Below are 17,985 nucleotides of genomic sequence, written 5' to 3'. Positions count from 1 at the left end.
TTTGAATAGATATGTGTACCTTCTTGAGAGCATTCGTTCTGTTGCTCTAGGCTGCCACGAATCTGCTGAAGGAAGACTTCCATTGCTAAAGTGAAATGAAGTTCTTTGTTGTTGAGCCAATGGACAGTGAAAAGACCTCCAGGTTCCTCATCCTCCACAGCACTCAGTGAGGAGATGGAGGGAAGCAGTGGAATGTCTGAAATATGTTAATAGCATACAAAATCAATAAAAGCCTCAGATAAATGTGGAACATTTATTTGTACTTGTCTGTGGCATGTGTGCTTTTCAGTCAGACCTGTGGCAGGGTTGATGCTGGCAGCTATGTGAAAGTGACAGAGCGCATTGGCATGGGGAAGGTTGCTGCTGCTCTTCTTGTGGTTGCAATGTCGATTTTGATTGTGGGGTAAGTAGCCAGTGAGCAAGGGCTGTGAAACATCCCAATAAAACGGAGGATGAAGGAAAAAAGGAAAAAAACAGAATAAATAAAAGGCAATTAGACTGAAGCAATAAAAAACAGTAAGCTGGTAATGAGTAGTTAAGTATGGGTGTGGTACAACAGAGCTTGACAGAAATGTTGCCTCAAGACCAGCTCAGGTTATGCTGCTGAGGAGATGAATGTAGGAATGCGTATAATCTAGTCAACATTAAGAACTTCTCACACAACATTTTGCAAGACTGTTTACTCCGCTGGAGAGGACCTTAAATCAAAAATGTGTGGGTCCTCCAGATGGTTCTTATTTTAATAAATAATAATTACATACATGTATGATTAGAGTTGGCTACGCACACCTGTATATTTCATACAGTCTTCAGCGCCTTGTGAATATCATATCCAACTTTATTCATAAAGCCAACTGAAGGCTGTACATCAAACTAAGTAACATATAGGAAAACATACAATTATAATGTTGTTGAGTATACCGAAATAGAACATGTTCTAAAAAGATGTTATAAAATATAATAAAGCACTCAATGCAGAATATTAGCTACATCATCTGTCATTAAAGCGGCTCATACCGTACACAGCCTGCAGAAAGGAGGCCAATATTCTCTCTAGTTGACAGCCTATATCAAAACAAAGATTCAAAAGCTTTCTTCATGTCTGATAACCAATTAGTCTGTTTATTTCTGTATGCTGTTTGAATCTCACAGTAGGCTTGTTTGGGTTTCTCTGTTGTGTGAAGTACTGTATAAGCAATAGTATACGCTGACTTGTAAGTGAGGTGATATAGGACAAAAATGCAATTAAAGCAAAAACACCTGCTCTATGCCACAAGATCGTATCTCACATTTCAGCAACCATGTTTTATCTCCTCAAGGGGCAGTGCTATAGAAATTAAAGTTGGAGTTTGTTTAGCAGGATAGTATTTACCAGCCACTGACAAAAAGTCAACACACAGCCATTATTGTCTAAATAGCTGGCAACAAGTGGGGAGCGGGATAATTGTGACTTGAGTCAAGCATGGCGGTGGTAGTGTCATGTGAAAGTGGGCCGCATGGATAACAAACCCAAACACACCTCCAAGATGCCTTGTATTCCCTTAAATAATGATTTTCACTCAAAGAGATTCCATGCGTGGTGCCTGTGATTCACCTTTAGGACAAAAGACAACTACCAGTGCAGACATGGCACCTGTAAAGCTGAAGTTTACGGCAGCCTTCAAAGAGAAAGTGCTGCTATATACAGTGAGTTTGGGAAACCCTACTAATCTAGTGTGTGATCAAGTTATCATACACTCAAAGAGGTAAACCTTTTTCTATGTGTACAATAGGCCCATCTCGCTCAAATATGGGTCTGTCTAAATCTGTTTTATTGAGCATTCATGATTTATAATCTATCCACCTCACAGGTGTGGGATATCAAGATGCTGATGAGACAGCATGATTTTTGCACAGGTGTGCCTTAGGTTGGCCAAAAAAAAAAGGTCAACCCAAAATGTGCAGTTTGACTGTATAGGGGTGTTCGGGGGTCCGGAAACCAGTCAGTATCTGGTGTGACCACAACTTCCTTCAAATACCGTACATGCTGATCCTCGGCATCCCAAAAATGCTTTCTATTTTCAAAATGCCATCAATAAAATGTAGCCATGTTTGTTGTCCATAACATACACGCCTGCCGAGACCATAACCCAGTGAAACTGCACATTTTGGAGCAGCCTTTTATTGTGGCCAACATAAGGCACACCTGTGCAATAATCATGCTGTCCCATCAGCATGTTGATGTGAAACACCTGTGAGGTGGATAGCTTATGAATCATAAATGCTTGTAGAGGCTTTGTGTGTACATAAAAAAGTTGTTCGGCTCATGAAAATTGGGAGTAAAAACAAAAATGATGAGTTTATATTTTTGTTGAGTGTAGTCGTTGCTTACATCCGGTGCTTGTGCGTTCCCATTGCTTATCCTGGACGAGTCGGCAGTATCAGTGTGTTGGTTGCTATGGTGACCAGATAGGAGGCTGTCACCTGGCAACAGAGTCTCCGCCCAGAGCCGACACACGCTGTCCTTACAGCTGGTGAGCAGGACGTTACACACTGAACCCCTGTAAGGAGAAAGGAAAGGTCAAGTCATAAATCACTATGACAACATGCACAATGGTGATGTAATTAAAGGAATAGTATTGAAATAATATTGTGGCAATAAGGAATTTACAGTAGCAAAATTAAAACTTTAATTGCTGCTACAGGCTGTGTGGTTAGGTGTACTTTCCCTCTTTTGCTTATCTGTTATCTGTTTATCTGTTATAAGCTTATCTGTTTGCTTATCAAACACTGTAGTTTGAGCTTTCCGAAAAAACACACTTGATAATTTGATGTTTTACCAGTATCTGTCTGTTAACTAGAGAATACTGCGCAGTCATTCACAGCGGAGCAATAATACAGTATAAGTGCTCAAGGTGGAACATGATTAAGGCTAGTCAACAAACTCATGTGCTCATTCTGCTGAATCTATAAACAGCTTAGAGAGCGCCAGGTTGCCGTTGTTGCCGTTGTCTAGGCTAATAAGTTGGCATTAGTCCGAAGTAGCTGGCAATACCTGATGCTGCTGCTACCTCCTGCCAAAAGTTTGGTCCCGGGGTTTTGTGTGTGTGTGTGTGTGTGTGTGTGCATAACAGGAAAAGTGACTCAGCTCTAGGACTTAGTAGTTTAGAGCCACTCTGTTCTTTCAGGTGCAAATTATTTGGAATCCATTGTTCACTGACACATCCGGGAACACTGCCGAGGGTAGAGTGCTTGAGCTTTCTTAAAGAAAACACTACAATTACACTACTGGGAGATGCTCTCTGTACTCTTTAGTGAGTCAAATTACTGCCCGACATGCCTACTGCTGCCACGAGCTCCTTTGGTATGTTAAAACCATCATCAGCATTTGCCTCCTCAAAAAGACACGTGCATAAGTTAGTGCAAGCAGTCGCTGTGCAATGACACATATTCGGTATTCTTAGAATTTAAGAACAGTCTGGCGGAGACATGCATGTCTGCTGACTTATCTATACACCACAACTGTTGTACAGACATACAGTGTAGTGACACATACGTATGCACATTAGCAGGCTAACAGGGATCACCTCATGCCACTGTGTGATCCCCAGTAAAACAGGTTGTGCAAATTCCTTATTGTGTTAGCCATTGCTGCATTGCCACAATAGTAAAAGTAAATGTTGAATCATGGACATTTCCATCAGCTTTACACTTCCGTACATTAGTGAAGAGTGTATGCATACCGTGGCATGTATTTGCTGGTCTTCCTCCAAGAGAAGCCAATGACCGAGCGTGGATGGGCCAGGTACACAAAGGAAAAGGCAAGCTCTCCCTGGAAGTCGACACTGGATTCCGGGGGGGTGAACAGTCTGAATATCCCAGACTTCCACTTACTTGTGCTATACCACACCTTTACCAGGCAGTCATCCTGAAGGTAAAAAGGACAACTAAGCAGAGTCCTATATATGATTATTATATATATATATGATAATCATTACATTATTAAATTAACTGATCAGCGAGAATCATGCTTTCGTGAACTTACTTGACCAGCAGTAGCAAAGAATTCTCCATCAGGAGAAAATTTCATAAAACTGACAGGAGAGGCCGTCCTATCGAGAAAAAAAAAAAAAGAATAGTTTTGCATTACCTGAAAAGAAACTTAACATCCAACCCATTAGTACCGAAATGGCACAATACAGAAAACATACTGCCACTTTGTTACATACTTGCTTTGCCAGATGCACCTCCAACTACAAAGAGCGTCTCTTTCAGCCTGCTGTCCCCCCTCAGTGTCTTTCCCTCCTTCACAATGAGACCATAACTGCAGGCAACTGGAGCCAGTTAAAAGCATGCTCCCTGTATAGACAGACACAGGCGCTCATTTAGAATCAATAAGAAGGTACAGTATATCTTTTATGTAAAGCCTGCTGTTTTATGTTCAAATACCTTTGGGGTGCCATTTCAGGTTGTGCACTATAGACTGCAAAACAAATTGACCAGTCTTCTGCCACTGGCAGTTCAACTTCTGTGCAAAAAGGAAACAAAACAGAGACCAATATTATCAGGTGCAACATGACTCGCATGTGATCAGGCCACACTGACTACGGCCTTAATACGCAACCACATTGAAAGAGATACTGTGCAACAATTATTTGACTTTCCAGACCCAACAATGATGATGAAGAACGCTTTTGAATGGATATCACAACAGGAATCATTTATGAAATGATACAATTATGTCATTAAATATTTATAATTTCACCATGTTTTACTGTGGAGCAGCACAGTGGTACATGTAGTTAGCTGGTCATTCTGGGTTGGAGTCTTGGGTCTGTCCCATTATTTTGGACAACGTGAATGAAAGCCTACTCACTGTCAAAGATGTGTCCTTTTGGTCCAGATGCTTAACTGGCTCAAAAATGCATACAATGCTTCCATAGGAAGCTGCAATCTGCCAAAAGACAAAAGGAAAATGTTTTAAGGAAAAACTAATTATCCAGCTCAGTTCATGCTATTCATTATAAAAATACAATATTATGAGCACTCGATTATTATTCAAATGCAGCAACTGCATTCTTGTAGAGTTAATAAAAACTACATCAGGAGGTTGCCTACGGCCACAGATGCCAATGCAAAGTCTTCACCAATGTTCTGCACATTACAGTCAATCTGGGCGGGATACTGTTGTTTACTTATACAAGTTGTTTACTTATACTTATATATTTACCTTTACTATAAAAATGCCCTAGACAAGTTGAAAATGCCTCACGCCTATAAAAAGCTGATGTTGAGTCAGCACCGCATGCAAACTTCCCACTAATGATTCAGAGGACTTCACATAGTTGGTGTTCCATGCTCACGATATTCAACAGCTTCAATGGGCAATAATTTCTCTGGGACAAAGAACATTCAGGCAGGCAGTCTCTCAAATTGTGTACATAATATGCATACTGTCAACATGGAATAGGGTCATGTGGGGACGTACACGGATGGACATGCGCACATTCACACAAAATGCAATAAGGGGGAAATTATGCGGACCTGTAAGCTCAACAAAGGCCATGCCAGAGGCATGTGAAAGGGGCTCAGGTCCAATTGAATTGGATTTAAGATCACGGGGTGGCTGATAAAGGGTGTATAAGCACATTTTTCAAAATGAATGAAATTAAGCTTGCCTGTAATATTTACAAGGTAATTTGTAATGTAAAATTGATTCTGATTGTTGCCATGACTAGGCATGACTAGGCAATAATAAACATCACATATAGTACCAGTCAAAGGTTTGGACACACGGCATCCTCATTTAATGGCGCAAGAAAGTGTGCGCAAACTTTTGACATATTGTGAGGCAAATTTCATCTGCAGAATTCATAACCAGATACACACACACACACAAAAATTATAATGTGTAAACATTAAACTCAAAACCATCACATTCACACAATTAGGCTTCAGTTTTGTAGTTTTTATAGTGTGTATTGTATTCTCTATAAATCTTTGTTATGAAAGGGACATAGCGCCGCCTCTTTTGTCCTTTCTTTACCCCCCCCCCCCCCGCTTTTTTTTAATAACCAAGGCATATGACAAGCACTGTGTAGAAGCCAAAAGCATAAAAAAGAGGCCGTCAATATGGTTTGTTTATTCTGTTTCTTAGCAACGTCTCTTAAAAATATGAAGTGGAAACAACAATCATCAACAGGATTTGTACACTACCTGTCCTCCCTGCAGCGAGCAGTCAACGCATCCCACCTGGATGTTGCCATGTTTGGCACCAGGGATGATCTGCACTCGTTCAAAGTCGGTGCCCAAAATGACCACATCACAGCCAGAAGCATAGGCCTATTGAAAGGAACGCAAGTGGAAGAGGACACACAGATAAGATTACAACTAACAAGAGGAAAAAAATTATTCCCCTATTGATCTATTATCCAATATAGATAAGATATGCCTTTATTCGTCCCTCAGTGGGGAAATTTGCAGAACAGTATCAGTATCTTAAGCGTTTGCTTTGAATACCGGTAGTGGGATAAACTTTGCGTCACAGCTCTGAACGCCACACAAGAACTTCCTGCAATATGAGGAAGTGATTTTGCACTAGAATCTTAATGACACAGCAATCAATAACGCTAAGTTAGTGGAACGACCACGGGTCCTTTGCTATTTCTTATCCTGTGTGGTCAAGCTTGCATTTGTTTGAAATACCACAGTCGACAGTCGGGGTGGGACTCACATAGTAACTAAAAAACTAAAAACAACTATAAGAACATGTGACCTTATGCAAGTGGGAAGACAAACAAGTAGAAATAGATGTATTGCCAATAAGTGTAAATAGAAAAAAAGTGAATTTCTTTATTTATCAATGGAATATTTTCTTAGTTACAGCATAAGGAACTCAACCTTGTAAGTATGATTATAAACATTATTAGAGCCCTCTCGGCATGGACTAACATAGTCAACATTTACCTTCATATTACCTAATACAGTAAACATACTAAGAGTAAATAAGCGTGCTCTAAGTGTGTTCCCAAGGGCAGCTGACTGGCGGTTGGGCATGAAGTGACTTTGGGGGTTCAGACTTGAGTTTTAGCTTGGCATGGGTTACTGAAGCAACAGTAGTTTTTTTTATTCAGGATTATTGTCCCTCTTGTGAAATAATTCAAATCTGCAATAAAAGCCTGTTGTTGTGGTCATCAAGTCTGGTGTTTGTGTGTCTCACTAAACATTACTGATACCTAGTGACCAGTGCAGAGTACTACATATTGATCATACGGTCTTTGCATGCTTCTTTTCATCTTCTCAATACCTTACATGTACTTTAGTTAATTTTGCCATTTTTGCCCACACACATGGGGAGAACATGCAAACAACCACACAGTGATGCCCAATGGCAATTCTAACACAAATTTTCCAGATCTCCTGACTGTGTGGCCAATATGCTAACCACTAGTCCACAGTGCGGCTCCAGCATGATTTAGTAATTAATATATTTTGGTAAAACCATGACAGAGTGAAGCCTCAATATTTGATCTGCAAAGTGGTGACGGACGACTGTATACTATACACTAGTACAGTCAATTTCGCCAGTTGATTAAACAAAATGTTGCATGTATGCATGCATTGCAGTCACACCTCTTTATGTTTGATAGGCATTACATTTCACAATAGAAATCAGTTGAAAGAGTCCAAATTAATCCACAAAGTCAAAACCCACAGCATGCTCACTCCTCAAGAGTACATTCACACACAAAATAAAACACTGCAATGCTGTAATATGCATATGTCAGGCCAGGAGTTGGCAGCGTCCCTTGTAGCAAATAATTGAACACTTAACACACATTTTCAGGCTACAAAACAGCATTCTCGTGTAAATTAACAGCCAATAGGAGATGATCTTTATCCATTTTTAGTTTAAATTGGTCTTGTATAAACATCCCCTTGTTTACACGTATCCCTGTACTATACCAGTAGCACTAGTCTTGTCAATTCCACCTGATTGTAACTCAAACTGTACCTGTACACTCCGATTAATTAATTAAAAATACACAATAACACAACACAATATTACTTTGTCAACGAGTGAGGTGGGAAGAAATATATGATGTAACTTACCGTGAATGGTACATTGTTGACGCTCCCTACAGAGAAACAATTGTCCCCGGGGTTAACTGCCCCTGTGAGGACCTGATGAAGATTCATGACTCTTGTGAATGACCCCTTCCTCCTACTTTCTCACATTGGTCTTCATCTTCATCTGTAGCCTGAAACTTGATGTGGCCAGGCTGTGAGAGAGAAAAAGGGGAAAAGGGAGGGACTGATGAAGTGCGGTGACATGAACAGAGGATGTTTTGTGTTGTTTGTAATCGTCAAGCACTGAGCTTGTCAGTGGACTGTCTTAAACAGAGACACCGCAAAATAACCGCAACAGAGGCATAATCGAAGGTCTGGCGATCATCCAGCTGGTGCCTTTTACACAGAACCCAGTGTGGCTGGATATTGCAGGAATGTTTTCACACCAGCTCCAGCGTCTGAAGTGACGTCACAGTGCTGACGGCTAAATAATTGTGGGAAAACTTTGTCACTCCATTCTTCGCCAGTGCCATTTTCAACAGAACAAGAACCCCGAAACAAAGGCGAGAAAAAAATTGCTGGCCTTTACATTCTGTGTAAAATTAGCTTATGTTCTGTTTTTGTAAATGTCAAGCCCTTATTGACTGAAATCGATTGCAAATTACAGTTCTGGGTTCCGATGGCAGCGTAATTCATGTATTGGAAATTTCCGATCCATGAGCCACGGCTGTGCACTAAGCATCCTCCTCACTCATGCTACCCACCCACAAGCACTCCATCATATGTGTTCACAGCCACACAAGTCATCAAAAACTCTTAACAGTACACAGAACGTTTGGATTCCTACAAAATCATACTTGTAGAGGGGAGTTTCTTACAGCCGCGTAGAAAATCAGCAATAATGATAATACCGTGACCAGGACGTTCTGTGTCCGACTGTCTGTGAAGCCATGAACATGTCTGGCTGAGCGCTTGTGTGTGATATTTTTTGGGGTGTCTGATCATTGTTGGGATTGGACCAGAAGTGGAAAAAAAATGTAGATTGTTGCCTCATCCACTGCTCATATAAAGTTGTTTCAAATCACATTGTGACCTTTCTGCTATTAGACCGTCTTGACACAATACGCTCTTTGTGCACTAACGCCACAAACCACATAAAAGAAGCACAGCAGGCATTTTGGTGACAAGGCGTGATTTGATCTGGTTTATTACTTTGATTTTAAAAAAAGCACACAATTCCGTATGCCAGTCTTTTTAATAGCCACATGAGGAAGAGTCAGCTTTGTTATGGACAATTTGGTTACAAAAGCCCCCCACCCAAAAATACTATGTCTATTTATGATTTAAGTGATTGCGGTGAAAAGTAAGTACAGAAAAAGTGAATACACGTCACATGTCAGCACGCACTAGTCTTGTCAAGGGACAATACCATTGAAATGATAAATGATTATGAATGGAAAACCTGGAATGATAAACCTGGAGTAGTAAGGGTACAGCTTGGATAGCATTCATTCATTTTCTACCACTTATCCTCACGAGGATCGTGGGGGTGCTGGAGCCTATCCCAGCTGTCTTCGGGTGAGAGGCAGGGTACACCCTGGACTGGTCGCCAGCCAATCACAGGGCACATATAGACAAACAACCATTCACACTCACATTCATACCTATGGACAATTTGGAGTCGCCAATTAGCCTAGCATGTTTTTGGAATGTGGGAGGAAACCAGAGTACCCGGAGTTCCCACGCATGCACGGGGAGAACATGCAAACTCCACACAGAGATGGCCAAGGATGGGATTGAACCCTAGCTGTGAGGTCTGCGCGCTAACCACTCGACCGCCGTGCAGCCTAGCTTGGATAGCAGTTATTTCAAAACAATGACCCGATTTCATGACGCATTGCTTCAGTTCTCAAGCATGGAAGGGGGCCCAAAGACCTTGCCCCTTGTGCTTGGCCTGCAAGACCCCCAACGCTGTGTGTGATTTTTACTTGTGGGGATGTGTGAAAGATCTCGTTAATATTCCACCGCTACAATGCCACTTATCCAATGACCTAAAACATCAAATAACAACAGTGATCAACTTGCCTGTGCTTGTAGCTGGCAACACAAGTGAGTGTGTCCAGCGGATATGTCTAAATTATGTCAAAAATATCAATATGGAGTGTGTGCCCCTTTGATATTTAGCACTGCTTGAATTCTCTTGAGCATGGAATTCACCGGAGCTGCATAGTTTGTTACTGGAATCCTCTTCCACTCCTCCATGTGACATCACGGAGCTAGGGGATGCTCGATCCCACCTTCCTTCCGCTCGAGGATACGCTACGGGTGCTCATTGGTCTAGAGAAATACTTGTTTGCTCGATCACCTTCAGTTTATGCTTACTTGGCAAAGTCATCTTGGAGGTGTGTTTGAGCTGATTATCATATTGGAAAGTTTCCATGCGGCCCAGTTGCCCAAGTGAGCGGATCATGTTGTGCTTCACAATGTCATAGCACATGTCAGAATTCACGTTTCCTCGCAATGAACCGCAACTCCCCGGGAATGGCAGCACTCATTCAGCCCCAGACCATGCTTGACAGTAGGTTTACTCAACTATCCAGCTACTCACTTGTGTTGCCAGCTATTCAGACAACAATGGCTGTGTGTTGAGTCATTTTCAGTGGCTAAATCTAGACTCCTACACAAGCTGTATACTACTGACTACTTCTATGTTTAATTTCTACAGTACTGTCCCTTCAGAAGTTATACTGCAATGTGGGGAGCATTTGTATGGTGGCAGAAAATCCAATGCTGCTATTGATATATTTCAGTACATCGAGTACAGCATAGGTTTTTTTTTTGCATAATAATCAGTAACGGGAAGTATTACTGTTGTATCACTAGAGTATGAAAGCCAATGATGTATACCCAATCAAGTGTCCACTGAGTGTGTATTAAAGTTAGCTATAGTTGTTGAGTAGTGTACCACATTAAATAAAAAGATAAATAATAAAGCGTTTTCGAATGTAAAATGCGGTAGCAACACAACGCTTCCCCCGGTTGAGAAAAATGTCAATTCTACGTCCCGTTTCCTGTGCTGTGGTAACTCATGTGACAAGTCGGCAGTATATTAAAACAAGCAGGGCTAACGAGCAAACATTTACTAAGATAATACGCACTTTTTATCTCGCTTATTCACTTTTACACGTACATTTAAATTGCAATTTGGCTTCGCTATTAGTGTTGGAACATGACTACACTGCTGTCAAATTAAGCTAGCCGGGGTTCCAGGTCAACTATTACTCACCTTTGTGGTGCACTTTTAGGGCAATGTCCCGCCAGTTTAACGTCCACTGTCAGCCCTTCCTTTTTGGACGGCTGTCTTCTTATATGAATGCTGCTCTCCTAAGTTATTGTTTCACAAACTGGTTCCAATTCGGGTCCACTTCAGTTAGCTAGCTGGGGTTAGCGCGCTACTCGCCACTGAAGCCCTCTTACCAGCAGCAAGCCCTAATAAAAAGGCAGCTGGAGAGCACTCATGACACATACTAAGCAATCCTGGAAGCGACAACGCTAATTATTTGGTTGCTAACCAGAAGGAACAAACCTCTCCTCAAGGTTAGCAAATAGAAGGCTTCAGAAGTGTAGGCTTTCCCCTATGTTGTAGATGCGTCATGATAGTGAGACTTTTTGTTGCAATGCATTCTGGGACTTGTAGTTTTACCAGGAGAATAAGAAGCGCAGCAGGGTTTGTATTTCCAACAACTTTCATTATTTGCCTGCTGCTAAGCTGTGTTTACGCAATGTCTTATTCAAATACTAAGGACGTTTATTACTGTGAACTGCAGTGCCCCAAGCAATAGGCCACACATTATAAGCTAATCTTGCTAGATTTTTGCGGCCTAATAACACCACTAACGATAGACCACGCTTTTTACATGTATTATAATGTAACACTCTGCGCTAAGCACAAACACCAGACCAGATAGGCGGAACATTATTTAAGTCCACGAAGCACCACAATTCCCAACACGGGGTACTGCCACAGCTGTAATCCACGCCAAACTAACTTTCAGCCAACTCTGTGAAAGTTCTCCTTCGTCAATTCCTGTCCTTACCCAAATTTTCCTCCCCTAACCCCGGAACACATCTTTTCATGGCAACACATACAAAAGCACAACACATAACAGACATTTTTGTTATATATTGTAATTATCGGAATGTAATTACAATATATTACAAAAATATCTCTGCATTGACGGTCCAGATTAGAAAAATAAATCAACAGCTGCTGAATCAGGACAAACCTGAATGTGAGCCATGCTTACCAACTGCATGACATACGGGATTTTTGAAAACTAATGATGAACACTGCACCGAGTTCTTTTTAATTTTTTTTTGATTAATCAAAAGAGCTTCCAAACCTGAAGAAATGTGAAGTAGAAGAGAACTTCTCAAATGTAAGGATGGAAAGATCGAGCAACTAATGTTTGGAAAACAAAAACAGAGAAGAAAACATGGTGGCGCGCTGTCATTGTGTGCAACACCAACACGTTGTATGCTATTTGTTATTTTTGAGGTGACAGTTGAGGTGATGTGCTGTGCATGACATTGCTTCACTAACCATTGGGTGTCGCTGTTGACCACAAAATATGGAATAAATACTGTATATACAACGTATATTGAAGGTCAACCATTCATTTTCAATATAATATCAAAATCAATAAAGTAATGACGTATTATGTTGTCTGGTTAATGTATGTTAACCTTATCATTGAAGTTATATGGGCTATGTGTACACCAAAAAACTTATTTTATTGCTGTTATTTAACCATTTGATAATGATGGGCATGTGAATTAACAGTTGCATCTATCTTTATCTCACAGAGATGCAACTTACATGACGTGACTAGGCTGTCTAAAACTTCAGTGAAACAAACTAGAATGTTCTCCTTGACAGGCTCTGACAGCATGGTGCTAAGGTGTGGTGTTATATTGTTATACAAAGTCACATCTTATCATGGCGTCGTCGTCGAGTGAGGCAAGTTGAGCGGCACCTAGCTGCTCTGTCTGTGTGTGAGGGGGTACCAAAGATGTACAGAGTACCAAAGATGTACAGTATTTGAAGAGCTTGCAACCAAAAGGCGCTAAATCCAATTTTCACTAAGTTGCATGTTTTTCATGAGTTTAATAGACCTCTGTCATGTGTATCCAAATCACATATTTTGGTCTTGAAATCATTTTTAAAAATATGAAAAAAAGTGATATGAAACTTATGCCAAAAGGCGCTATTTCCATTTCAGATTTCAACCAAAAGGAGCTAAATCCCTTTCTTTATTCTTTATTCTGATTGGCCCAAGTTTCCCATCTATTGATAATCTGACCAATCAGAGAGAAGAATACAATTGGCACATACAGAAAGCCAGTATCAGTCCGCATCCTGTTTTGTTTGTGTACATTAAGTACACAAACATTAAGTACACAAACAGTAATTGTCTGTACAGTAATTGACATGTCTTGTACCATTGTCTTGTATAATTGGGTATGTTGAGTTGTGTTAAAGCTGATCATCATGGAATGTGGATGATGAATGGCTTCTGTGTTGTAATTATTTTATTAGCATAGCACATTAAAGCACCTTACATTCTTTTACAACAATGCCATTGAAGAAGTTAAAGGTGACTTCAAATTTATTTCAGCCAAAAGGCGCTAAATCCATCATTTCAGCCAAAAGGCGCTAAATCCTAAAAAAAAATACTTAAAAAAAAATATAAAATACATGGTGTGTGCAGGATTTTTATAGCATGCATTTTTATGACCTATATTGATAGATCATTTGCAATATAGACTTGATGACCAAATAGATTGATATGTGCGTAATTAAAAATCATTGATTTTCTCGAAATCAGTCAAAATGGATTTAGCGCCTTTTGGTTGCAAGCTCTTCATTAAAATTTTTAGATTATTTTTAGATTATATGCTTCTCCAACGCCTGATCCCAGTGACATACGTATTTATATGTCTTTTACATTTTGTTGTGTGAGAGGCAAAAATATGTAATGAGGCAACTGCACACAAATGGATGTCACTTTTAGAGCCATAAAAACGGCCACAAGGTGGCAGAAGTGCATTTGAAAAGAGCTTGGCATAGAAGCATGCATCAAATCATCCACAAATCCAGCATTGTCATCATCTGTATCTGAATTGAACAGCTGGATATAATACAATAGAAAAATAATATACAATGGAAATTAACCTTTGGAGTAGTCAGTGTACAGCTTGTATACCAGTATATATTTAATATCGACTGAAAAATCATGGTGTACACTGACAACTCTAAAGTATATCATAGTGTATTTTCGATATACTGTTCCTTAAGAAGGGGATGCACGGCGGTCGAGTGGTTAGTGCGCAGACCCCACAGCTAGGAGACCCATTCAATCCCACCCTCGGCCATCTCTGTGTGGAGTTTGTATGTTCTCCCCGTGCATGCGTGGGTTTTCTCCATGTACTCCGGTTTCCTCCCACATTCCAAAAACATGCTAGGTTAATTGGTGACTCCAAATTGTCCATAGGTATGAATGTGAGTGTGAATGGTTGTTTGTCTATATGTGCCCTGTGATTGAATGAATGAATGTTCCTTAAGAACATATAATAAAGGCTCTGAGATATTGTGTGAGATACTGTATAGCCACAGCGAAAATTTCACCATATTTGACTACTTGAAATTTGAGATTGCAATGATCCAAAAGAGTGCTGAATTAGGAAGTAGAGCGGCACGGATGCTTCAAAACAAATCTATGCAAGTGGGAATAAAAGGGACAGACTTCACTGATGAATAATGAAATGGCTGACATGTCAAGACTTTAGTAGTGGTTGGCAGCGTTTATTGTCATGGCGGTCAAGATGGTGAAACAATTGAGAAAGTAGGTCACAGAAGAAGAGCATTAAATGCTGCATAGCTTGTCACTTATTGTTTTCGACTGCTGTCTTTCATGAATGCATATGATGAAGTAAAGTAAATCAGAAATTTAGAGGACATGTGATATATATTTCACTGAATGTAGCTGCTGATTTTATTTGGCAAAACCCTGCAACCTCTGGGAAATGAACATTTTAAAGGTATGGTTAATGTCTGTAATAAAATAGCTCTCACAGCACTAAACCTGTCATGGCTGGGAGATGTTGGAGATGATGTTGTATAATCGAGAATAAGTCGATACCTACTAGATGTATTCTTGTATGATGTGAGTAAATGTGAAATTAGATATAACTTTATTCATCTCTTGGGTTTGTGCCCTCAGGGAAATGAAGGTTCTAGTAATAGCAACACTGTATGCAGTACACAAAACAGATTATGAATAAATAACATGAAATAAATGAAATGAAGTTAGGTTAGTTAGTTAGTAGAGCCCCCACACTGTGATCAGTATACATAAATACTGTGTACATACAATTGGTATCCTTGCCAAATTTTGACTTTATGCTCATTTTTCGACCCTGTGTATTGAGTTGTGGTCTCCTATAGAGCAGCTACACACAATAACCCACACAGAAAACTTTCTCGATCTTCCAGAATCTGCACTTATTCCAGCTGTATTTCCTTTGATTCGTGCTTCATGTCTGTTTTAATTTATTCCACCCACGGCTCTGGGCATGCCCACTCCGCAGTGATTGGACACATGCCCAAAGTGCTTCCTAACTATGAACCATATAAGGAAGTCCACCCCTCTGTGACATCACAAAGGCCCAGTTTTATCACGCCTTTTGAGCCATCCCAAACTTCTTTCAGATCTCACTCTCAGAACTGCGCAAACCTCATTATCTGAAACTTTGGCATCGTTTAACACGAGAATAGAACATTCTAACTAGATTTATAGGCCAGAAAAGTGGGAAAAGCATCATGGGTCCCCTTTAAAGCAGATTTGTATTTACTTTTATGTGTGTTTTTAGCTGGATATTACACAAGACAGGAGAATACTGTAAGAAGTTGAGTTAAGACAAATAAAAAACACTCAACAATAGTACCTGAGCTCCCTAAGCTGTGCATTTATTTTCCTTTTTTACATTTTATGCTTTTTCACGTGTAGGTGACATAATTTAAATAATTTGGAGTTACAAATTGTCCATAGGTATGAATGTGAGTTTTAATGATTTTTTGTCTATATGTGCCCTGTGATTGGCTGGCGACCAGTCCAGGGTGTACCCCACCTCTCGACCAAAGACAGCTGGGATAGGCTCCAGCACGACCGCGACCCTCGTGAGGAGGTTCAATGAATGAATGAATGAATGAATGAATGAATGAAGCGTTTTGTCAGGCGTCAAACCATAGAAAAGATAAATTGGAAATATCAGGTTTTTCCACTTCAAGACGCAAGAGGGCAGTATTGAAGCACATAAAACTTTTATAACTTCACCTCAGTGGCTGAAGTCTTCATATCATTCTTGCAAGTGGAGTGTGTCTCTACATTGGAAAAAAATCGACCAGAACGCTGGCTTATGCAGATTTAAAGAAGATTAAAAAAAAAAAACCCACTAGAATAAATCTTGGTTGTCAAAATGAGGTCTCGCTCCAGATATCGTAGAGCACATTTTGAGGGATGAATCAGTTCTTCCTAATGTTTAATCCATTAGTTATTTTTTCTGTGTGTGTTCGGCCCCATGAATGCAAGTTGTGGTGTTATAAAACCGCGCTTTGACGAGTAATATTGATGTCCTGTATGAGCTGTAATTAGTGCATGTGGAGGTAAAAAGAGAATGCCAGAATGAGGTTGGACTTTGAGTGTGGCCATGCTTTCATGTAGCCACCCTTAGTAGTAGTAGGAGGAGGATGGAGGACCGCTTTACCACAGGAAAAATACCCACTTAAATACAGTACTATATCTGACAGCCAAGGACATAAGGAAGTAATAAAGCATAATGAAGCATAATGACAAATAAAACCCCACTTTTTTTTTTTTTTCAAGAAAATGGTTTCCATTTGATAGTAGTAAGTCATCTCTGCTCTGCGTGATCATTTATATCCCCAAACATTTATAAAAAATAAGCTTTTCATTTGTGACAAAACAAACTGTGTGCACCAGATGCATGGCACACCACTACGCTTTCCATGTTGGTGATTCATGCTGCGTTCTTTCTGCTCTCTAATCTAATTTCCTTCATTGTGCCGATGCTGAGAGCGTCAAGCACCAGAGTCAAGCGTTGTTCTTTAGCAAACAAAACAAAAACGCTAAATGCCAAGTGTTTTAACTGTGAGAGAGTCAACAGTTCTCTACGCATCAGTCAGGGATTAGAGTTGAAACCGGTTCGGAACCTGTTTCACAGACAAAACATTTATTGCATTCACATTTGGGGGATTTAAAAGAAACATTTACTTTACTGCTCACAGCCCTTAAAGGGGAACTGCACTTTTTGGGGGATTTTCATTCACAATCCTTATGTGAAATATGAACACATATTTCTTTCCCTTTTCTGTGCATTATAATACGAGAAAACAAGTTCATATGAGCTAGCTAACAAAGCAGTCATTGGGATACACTTATTTCAACTATGAAGCCCTCTAAAAAAACCTTTAACAATGTTACATGTCTTGATATAGATGCTGTGGTCATGCATTAACACTGATGATTTAAAACACTACCAAAACCTCTTTCTGAGGGCGCATTGATACTAACCAACTAACGCAACGCCTCGCTAATTACTAGTCTCAGTGTCACAGACAGGCTCAGGACAGGATACCTAGCTCTCAATGTCGCTACAGAGACTCAACAAGATGCTTGTTTGTCGTTCTTTACCTGAGAACTGGAGCAACGTCTTGGAACGTCTTGTGCTGAAGACACAGCCATCTCAAGGAGAGCGGACATCATAAGTGTTGTCGCTGCTGTTGTTGTTGTTGACAGAGCTTGCATAAGTATGTGTATCAATGCGCCGAGAAAATAGGTTTTTGTAGTGTTTTAA

The 17,985-nt window shown here is 40.2% G+C and overlaps 1 protein-coding gene across 6 annotated transcripts in view; it reads right to left on the bottom strand.

The window, feature by feature from the left end:
• Positions 1–12,545, bottom strand: part of LOC131128811 (dmX-like protein 1) — a 41,284-nt gene extending 28,739 nt beyond the window's left edge. For 5 of the 6 annotated variants that reach the window (XR_009129710.1, XM_058072073.1, XM_058072076.1 and 2 more), the window contains exons 1-11: positions 11,336–11,738; positions 8,092–8,261; positions 6,196–6,321; positions 4,856–4,933; positions 4,429–4,507; positions 4,209–4,338; positions 4,025–4,091; positions 3,723–3,907; positions 2,372–2,540; positions 296–425; positions 20–196 (exon numbers count right to left, since the gene is read on the bottom strand). Coding sequence is in view for 5 of the 6 variants with exons in the window: in XM_058072073.1 (XP_057928056.1) it covers positions 20–196; positions 296–425; positions 2,372–2,540; positions 3,723–3,907; positions 4,025–4,091; positions 4,209–4,338; positions 4,429–4,507; positions 4,856–4,933; positions 6,196–6,321; positions 8,092–8,178 (1,228 nt within the window). In the remaining variant the exon portion in view is untranslated. Of the gene's footprint in view, positions 1–19; positions 197–295; positions 426–2,371; positions 2,541–3,722; positions 3,908–4,024; positions 4,092–4,208; positions 4,339–4,428; positions 4,508–4,855; positions 4,934–6,195; positions 6,322–8,091; positions 8,262–11,335; positions 11,739–12,452 lie in introns of those variants that run through there. The other variant, XM_058072074.1, reaches the window with a different exon arrangement.
• Between the last annotated feature and the right edge of the window lie 5,440 nt (positions 12,546–17,985).

This window comes from Doryrhamphus excisus, chromosome 4 (genome assembly GCF_030265055.1).
Source record: "Doryrhamphus excisus isolate RoL2022-K1 chromosome 4, RoL_Dexc_1.0, whole genome shotgun sequence".
Lineage (NCBI taxonomy): Eukaryota > Metazoa > Chordata > Actinopteri > Syngnathiformes > Syngnathidae > Doryrhamphus > Doryrhamphus excisus.
Note: the sequence above shows the minus strand (reverse complement) of the source record. Positions and strands in the feature narration are given on the sequence as shown.